The sequence below is a fragment of the Plasmopara halstedii genome, assembly GCF_900000015.1.
Source record: "Plasmopara halstedii genome assembly, contig: Scaffold_2061, whole genome shotgun sequence".
In the NCBI taxonomy this organism is placed as follows: Eukaryota; Oomycota; class Peronosporomycetes; order Peronosporales; family Peronosporaceae; genus Plasmopara; species Plasmopara halstedii.
In genome coordinates, this window is record NW_020188969.1 from 1714415 (window position 1) to 1721781 (window position 7367).

At 46.1% G+C, this 7367-nt stretch overlaps 3 protein-coding genes across 3 annotated transcripts; 1 reads left to right on the forward strand and 2 right to left on the reverse strand.

The window, feature by feature from the left end:
• Positions 1-2443: 2443 nt before the first annotated feature.
• Positions 2444-4624, reverse strand: PHALS_02882 (camk camkl protein kinase; the record flags this gene model as incomplete). Its single annotated transcript, XM_024717343.1, has 6 exons — positions 2444-3587; positions 3643-3798; positions 3858-3943; positions 3998-4060; positions 4128-4471; positions 4528-4624. The coding sequence occupies 6 exons, from the start codon at positions 4622-4624 to the stop codon at positions 2444-2446; spliced, it is 1890 nt and encodes a 629-aa protein (XP_024582851.1).
• A 221-nt stretch (positions 4625-4845) lies between these two features.
• PHALS_02883 (ubiquitin-conjugating enzyme e2 n) lies at positions 4846-5586 on the forward strand (the record flags this gene model as incomplete). Its single annotated transcript, XM_024717344.1, has 5 exons — positions 4846-4878; positions 4979-5006; positions 5073-5159; positions 5225-5497; positions 5558-5586. 5 exons carry the CDS (start codon positions 4846-4848, stop codon positions 5584-5586), a joined length of 450 nt encoding a protein of 149 aa, XP_024582852.1.
• Positions 5587-5733: 147 nt separating this feature from the next.
• On the reverse strand, positions 5734-6525 carry PHALS_02884 (tho complex subunit 7 homolog; the record flags this gene model as incomplete). The annotated part of the gene is made up of 3 exons (XM_024717345.1): positions 5734-5762; positions 5827-6453; positions 6513-6525. 3 exons carry the CDS (start codon positions 6523-6525, stop codon positions 5734-5736), a joined length of 669 nt encoding a protein of 222 aa, XP_024582853.1.
• Positions 6526-7367: the final 842 nt, after the last annotated feature.

Here is a 7367-nt window from a genome sequence, read left to right on the forward strand (position 1 = left end):
GAACCTTCAAGAGCATTCGCACAGCAATATGCATCTTCAGCAAGACTTTCAGCGGAGCTCCGATCACGAAGAACCTCGTCCTGAAGGGCTCGAAGAGCATCACGAGTCACCGGACGGCGGCCGATCCGGTTGTCAACGCCCGACTCTTCTCGACAAGAACGGTGGCGTCCACTATCACGTGGAGCGTCTAGTGAGACGACGTTGTCACCTGGGTCAAACCCAATATCTGGTGAAGTGGCGGGGATATCCCGACTTTAAAAACTCGTGAGAGTTTGAGACGCTACTTCGGCAAGATTGCCCAGTCGCTGTGAACGCTTTTGAGCGGAAAAACATCAGGGCGTCTCGCGTCATCAGACGCCCCGCGTTTCCCAGCAATAGCCAGGCAAGTAGACGGGCCAAGAGCTGAGCTCAAGCAGTGGCCCTGAGCTCTTGCGGTCGCAAGCACAGAGCTCGCGGGATCGTTAAGGGTTGTTAACCCATACGTCGCAGGGCGTCAATCTGAAGGAAGTCGACGGCGTACTTGAGGTTTGGCAAAGTCAAATTAAGGTTGTCGCTACACACGCACGTCCACTTCCTTGTGGCTCAACTGTAGGTTATACAGTGAGGAAAGTTTCCGGTTCCGTTGCACCCATCGCTCTAAAAGCGCTTCGTCATCTGTAGCGCTTTCGCCAGGGGTGAGCACTACAGGTATTGTCCGCATTGCGGGTATACGAGAGCCACATCGTTGAGCACTCAGACGAGTGCGATAGGCTCCCCACGGAAATTCTTGTTGAATCAAGAAACGAGCTCGAAGAGCTTTCCGTTTGGCAAGCTCATCTTCCGTTCTGGTCGAATGCCCGATGATGAGGACGTGTAAAGATTGAGTTACCGCGTCCTTCGCTTCCACAGCGGGATCCGCTGGGCGGAAGCTATATCCCACACGAGGGTCAATGACCGACCGTGGAAGGGCGCGCTTCAGAGCCGCCTTATGGGCAGCTTCCAGCTGCCCCCTCTGTGCCCCGTCGAGATCATTGGTGATTTCAGCACGTCTCTCGGGTGACGAGAAGTCAGGGAACGGACATGGGGTCCGCAAGGCGCGAGCAGGACTCGTATCACGCCGCTGGCGCAGCTCGCCTCCCTCGTCATCCCATGCGGGAAAAGGAGCGTCAGACTCGTAGTCAACCACCTCCACATATTCAACGAAGTCACTCGTCATTGATAGCGTGCGCGGAGTGCGACGCTCGTGCTCATCAAGCCTAGGATGTACATCCCCCGGTGCCGCGGACGCACTGTCCAACATCGCACCGCGTGCGGAGACGAAGCTGGGCTCTGCCCGTGTTTGCTGTCAGAACCAGCGAGACTTGGTGACTTCAGTGTCGTTGACACAGGGCAGATTGAGCACGAAAGTCGTTTGGTTCCAACGAATTAAGTTGCAGTGTCTAGCGGACACGCGAGCCTCGTTGAGGCAATAATCGATTAAAACAGTAAATGTTCTCCATCATAATGAGGGATAGTGTAACGGGATTATACGTACCCTGGTAACAGGGGTGTGTCTCACACGAGATGGACATGGTGTTACTGCACTTAAACAAGAATATGGTATGTGGCTAGGTAGCCACTTATTCAGATTTTACTATATATGTTGAGGAAAATATAAACATTTAAAGCTAGACTGCTTTGCCGCATATGAAAATAAACAAAAATCAGATTTGAATTTTAAACGGAAGAGTAATTAGCTTTGGGATTAAGGCAATAATTACTCTTGGAGTAAGCTGATTGCGATCTGCTAACTTGTACTTGTTCTAAGTATACAACGAAAGGTTGGCGACCTAAATTACGCTTCCTCTAAGCGTAACGCTACGGCAGCCCTGCTGCAGATTGTCAATTTGATGTCCGCGTCGGCATACTACTTTGAAGAGGTAACCATAGGACGGCGCTATAGACCGACGCCGCTTTCGCGGAAGCTACCTTCAAACGGAGCGGCGACCCAAAGCGAATTAGAAACGACACTCATCGGCATTTTCGCCAGCTTCAAGTTTCTAACGTACGTCCTTCATTGTGTGCACCATTTTCCCCCGCCACTGCGGCTTCAAGTGCAGGCGGTAATCTTGAAAAGCGGCGATTTATGGGTCACGAAAGCGCTCGCTTAGCAACTTCCTGAAACTCGCTTTGCTTTTAATGCGAGCAGGACGCTCACACGCATAGAAGTGTTAGGGCTTCGCTCCAGCGCGGCGGGGGGTTAAAAGATTCCTCTTTTACTTATTTGATACCGTAAAATTTACGAAATTTACATTGCACTTTGAATATTTAGAAGGTATTCGTGAAATAGGTCCATGGTCAGAAACTTTATTGAGAGGACCCTGAATCAATCCTGCATACGACTATCATGCTCTCGCTAGGCTCATTGTAGCTTGAGACCACGTGAATAAGTATATTTTACTAACTATTCCGTCGTAAATTATAATCAATCACTAGTAGTTGAAGATTCAGGGTAAGGATGTTGTCTCCTTCCAATCGTCTCAAGTAGATGCGAAGCCACAACTCCCTGACTTGCTTTAGATCCGTGGTGAACCATAGCATTATCTGCTACATCGTCATGATTATCATATCGTCTTTTTGAGTGTTTGGGGTGTGCTACGGGCAATCGGTCGAAGTCCCCCAATGCGGCCGGGGCCCGTTCCGCATGAGTTTTATCACTTGTGTTACTGTTCGTAATAGACGAAGGATACGAAACCTGATGACGAGGCCGTAACCGAGTATTACCTGTGGATGTGGCATAACGTTTAAAGGTTGGACTTGATGCAATAGGCATAGGCGTATTCATTGTCCCCGAACTTCCAGACCCGTAATGCCGTGGTGACAATTTCTCTGCTACTATGGTTCCCTTGTTTCGAAGCGGATTGTTAAGAATTCGACCAGCGCGAACTCGTCCCCAAGTTGAAGCGAAATTTCCGCCTACACCCGTTACTGTCCCACCATTCAAAACAGGGGTTGTTGCTTCACCTAGTGTTGTACCTGTCGAATCCGTACGAGGATATCGCTGTGCTATTAATGGGAGCTTGTCTTCTTCATTAACCTTGGCTGTTACTATAGAAGGAGCAGCAGCTAATGTAATCGCAAATTTCTCGTCCTCAATCTTTTCGTCATCTAGAATATCATGCAACGTTGCGCTGGCAAAGGTAGTGACTAGACAGCTCGATGCACTACCTGTGCCACGCATCCACGGATGGCTAAAAATATCTGGAATAGTTGCTCGCTCGCTTGGATCAGGCTTGAGCATTCGTGTCACAAGATCAGAAAGTGTTGGACTTAGCTCTGTGTCTAATTTATATTGGCACCGCATGATACGATTTCGAATTACATTTTCACGCGGACGATTAGTTCCTTGAAGATCAGGTCCTTCAAAAGGCAATCGACCGCACACGATAGCAAATAGAATGACACCTAGACTCCATACATCAAGCGGTGGACCGGCATTAGATGTCCCACGAAAGACTTCTGGTGCCAAGTATGAAATAGATCCGCAACTTGTTTTCATCATCGCTCCGGGCTTGTAGAAATCGCTGAGTCCAAAATCTGCAATCTTGGCCGTCGAAATGTCATTTTTACTAAAGTACACGAAGAAACCGTCAATTGAGTACGGATGTATGTTTTCCAGCTTACTTTGCGAGCAAAATATTCTCCAACTTAAGATCGCGGTGGCAAATGTGTTGATTGTGGGCGTACCCAACACCACCAATAATTTGAGAAAAGATTCCAACGCTATCCTCTTCCGATAAACCGCCTGGAAACTGTTTGATGTAGTGAAATAGGTCACCACTACACGCACAACACAAATCATAACTTGCACACCAACTACATTATAATAGTTCACATACCCTTCTAACAGTTCAAAAACAAGCACAATATGATTCGGCTCGTTAATTACGCGCAATAACTTAATGATACTCGGGTGATTCAATGCCTTTTAATATAAACGAAATCAGTATCAAGCCATTAAATGTATAAAGTTGCATACCGTTAGGCACTGGATCTCCGTCGTCGTACGCTCGACGTCGCCTAACGATCCCATTTCACTTTTCTACACAGCAAAAACGCATATAAAGCTCTTGAATTTTTATGCGTAGTTTATGCAAAATGGTCCCGACCAGAATGAACTTAAGTGCCACTTTATCATTCGTAAGTTGATGCACTCCCAAACGCACTTCTCCAAAGCCTCCTCTGCCAAGCAAAATCGTCACCTTGTAACCTCCCACAATGTTTGCGACCTTGTCATCGCTACTACTTTTCGAATCATCTCCTCTAGAACTAGGTGTCTTAAAAGATCTCCCAGTTGAAAAAAAAAGCATGTCATTTTCTTCAATGCACATGATGTCATCAATTTCAGCGCCATCAGCATTAAACACTCGCGAAGCCATAGGAATCATCTCCAGACGCTGAGACGCTGCACACAAAAATTCATCCCAACTCCAATGCTGCTGCACAAACAGCACTACGTGAAAGAGTAAGATATATACGAATTTGACATTTCTGATTGAACAATTAGACCTTTTGGGGTATCAAAGTGGCCATTTCTAAAAGCTTTGATGGGTTTTCCTTGCACCGCATGGTCGCTAAAAGTGTCCATGTCATCAAAATCCGTCATGTTTACTCTGCACTACGCTACGCAGCATCCGTCGACTTGCGTTGCTCGCTCCTTGAGCTCGCAGCGGAGCCGTTTCCTTTCTGCCACCTTAACTTATATATAGAGATATCACATACTTCAGCTTGACCATCACTCTGCCACATCCCTTTACAATTAATAATACTAGTTCATTTAGAAAACAGCTCATTTTGCTCGGTAGATAACCTTTCCCCTCAAAAAGTATGGCAAGCACCCTTCCGCGCCGCATCGTAAAGGTAAAACAACAAGCATAGTCGTCGATTCCTCCCTTTATGGAAATGCCACTGCAAACGATTTGTTCTGATTTGAGTTTTTTTTTACTAACATCGTATTAAGGAAACCCAACGGTTGCTAGCAGAGCCTGGTTTGTTGTATCGTGATTATGTGGAGCAAAATTGATAAGAAGCTGACTACTGTGAGTCTTTCTTAGTGGCTGGAATTAGCGCTACTCCATACGAAGATAATTTACGCTATTTTCAAGTGGTAATCGCTGGTCCGCAGTCGTCACCATACGAGCGTACGTCCTTAATCGGCTATACAAACAGAAGGATGCACAATACTGATTTGGTTATCTATTGGCAGATGGAATTTTTAAGCTGGAATTGTTTCTGCCAGTGGACTATCCCATGGCTCCTCCTAAAGTGCGCTTTCTTACGCGTATCTATCATCCAAATATTGACAAGCTAGGCCGTATCTGTCTCGACATTCTCAAGGACAAGTGGTCCCCTGCTTTGCAAATCCGCACAGTGCTGCTGAGCATCCAAGCTCTTCTTTCTGCGCCAAATCCAGATGATCCATTGGCAAATGATGTTGCGGATCACTGGAAAACGGATGAGGCCGGAGCTGTGCACACGGGTTTGTGGAGTAATAATAGGAAACGGAACTTGTGAACTAATTGATTGTTGTACTTTATAGCCGCGGAGTGGACTCGTCGCTATGCTTAAGAATAAGGATATAAGGCTACCTGAGCATCGTTTTATCAAATGTTTACTTTTCAGCTTTGTTTTACATGTAGTGCTTGTAATGGTCTTTTATAAAATACTTGATTCTATGAAAGAGAAATTGTGACTATGTGCTAAATGGATACAACACTACGATGACGCAGGTGATGATTGTCCTGCTACTCAAAAAGCACAGTAAAATGATAAGTAATGGGTCCATCTACCACAATAAATATGATTTACCAGCTTCCTTTTCCGTTGTATTCTTGTTCTCAACGTCAACCATTTCTTCGTCTTCCTCTTGCATTTCCTCGTCCAGCACTGCATCTTCATTTAGTGTGGCCTTCAAATTTTGGATTGTGTTCATAAGTAGAGCAAATTGTTTAGTTCGAAGATCCAACCTGCCGTCCACCGCTTCAATAGCCATGGAGACATCACTTAGTATTTTCTTCTGCTTTTCAATTTCCGTCTCAATTTCTTTCCGGGATGGCAGCTTGTTAATCACTTTAGCAATAGACTCGTACTCCTCTTTATACGCCCGCACTGTCTTTTCAGCGCGAATTTTGACCTGCAAGTCCTCTATATCTTTCGCAGCCTTCGCAATGCTCGTGTCGATTTCTGAGTTAAGCGTTTCATACTCCTCTAGCTCGCGATCGCATGTAAAATTCCAAATTTCTGTCTTATTAGCCTCGAATTGAAGCTGTTCCAGTTCCCAGAAAAAAGTACTCATCTCCTGTTTGCATGTAGCGTCATCTACAGACTCGTCAGTCAGCAGATCTATGAGAGTGAGCATTACTTCGGCGCATTTCTTCAGCCCCGACTTTCCAACAGTACTTGTGCGCGTCAATAGACGTCGTCTGATCACTACATCTGTGTAACCATCACGAAATATGTGAGAGATGAAGGCGCTATCATAATAATTATATTACCATCGTCAGCCATAGCTGTATGGGAGGGTAAATTTGGAGTACCTCTGTGTGTACAATCGAGTCACAAGGGGATTGTGGAGCGTGCATAGTGTGCTCATTTAAGGATCCAAAAAAAAAATTAAGTACATTCTGTCATTTCAAAAGGCCTAAAAAAGACAAACAATTGGGAGATGTCAAGTTTTAGGACTAAATGGTAAACTCGCGTGGTCATTTGTCACCGCTTTTTGGACACAAAATATATAAGAATGAGTGTCCCACCACGTATAAAATGCTTTGTGAGTGTCCTCAATGGGGCTTCATCGGTCCGCGCTTTGGGCCTATCACACGATAGTGCTGACTCCGAAGTACCGTTACATCGTGACCAGGATAAATGATTTTTGTCTTTATGTTTAATCATTCTTCTTGCAACTTGCAGCCGTCCTTCATAAGAACCCGATCTGGACGAGAAACTGCGATACCCAGCAGGGTGCTGCATGGGTAGACCCAAACGAAATTCGCGTGGATTTTAGTAATTTGCCAATATCCATGCGACCCACTGCCCATGCAAGCTCGAAAGCTGGAACCCTTGTAGTAAAATTTGTCATGCCTCCACCAACGAGACCGCAAACAGCTCGGACAACGAGAACAGGAACGCCAACTGCTCGTCGCAAACGGCCCGCTCCTACGCTACGTCGACGCCAAGTTTCTCGTATCCAAACTGGCCAGGTCTATCGATTCACAGGACCTGGGGTCGCCACAGACAATGCTGATGAAAAGGACGACTTACCAGTGCTATCAGACCCAGCCCAGGATGAGAGCGATGGCGGTTCACAACCAGACGATATGGTTGGTGAGGAGGACGAGAACAGTGTTGCG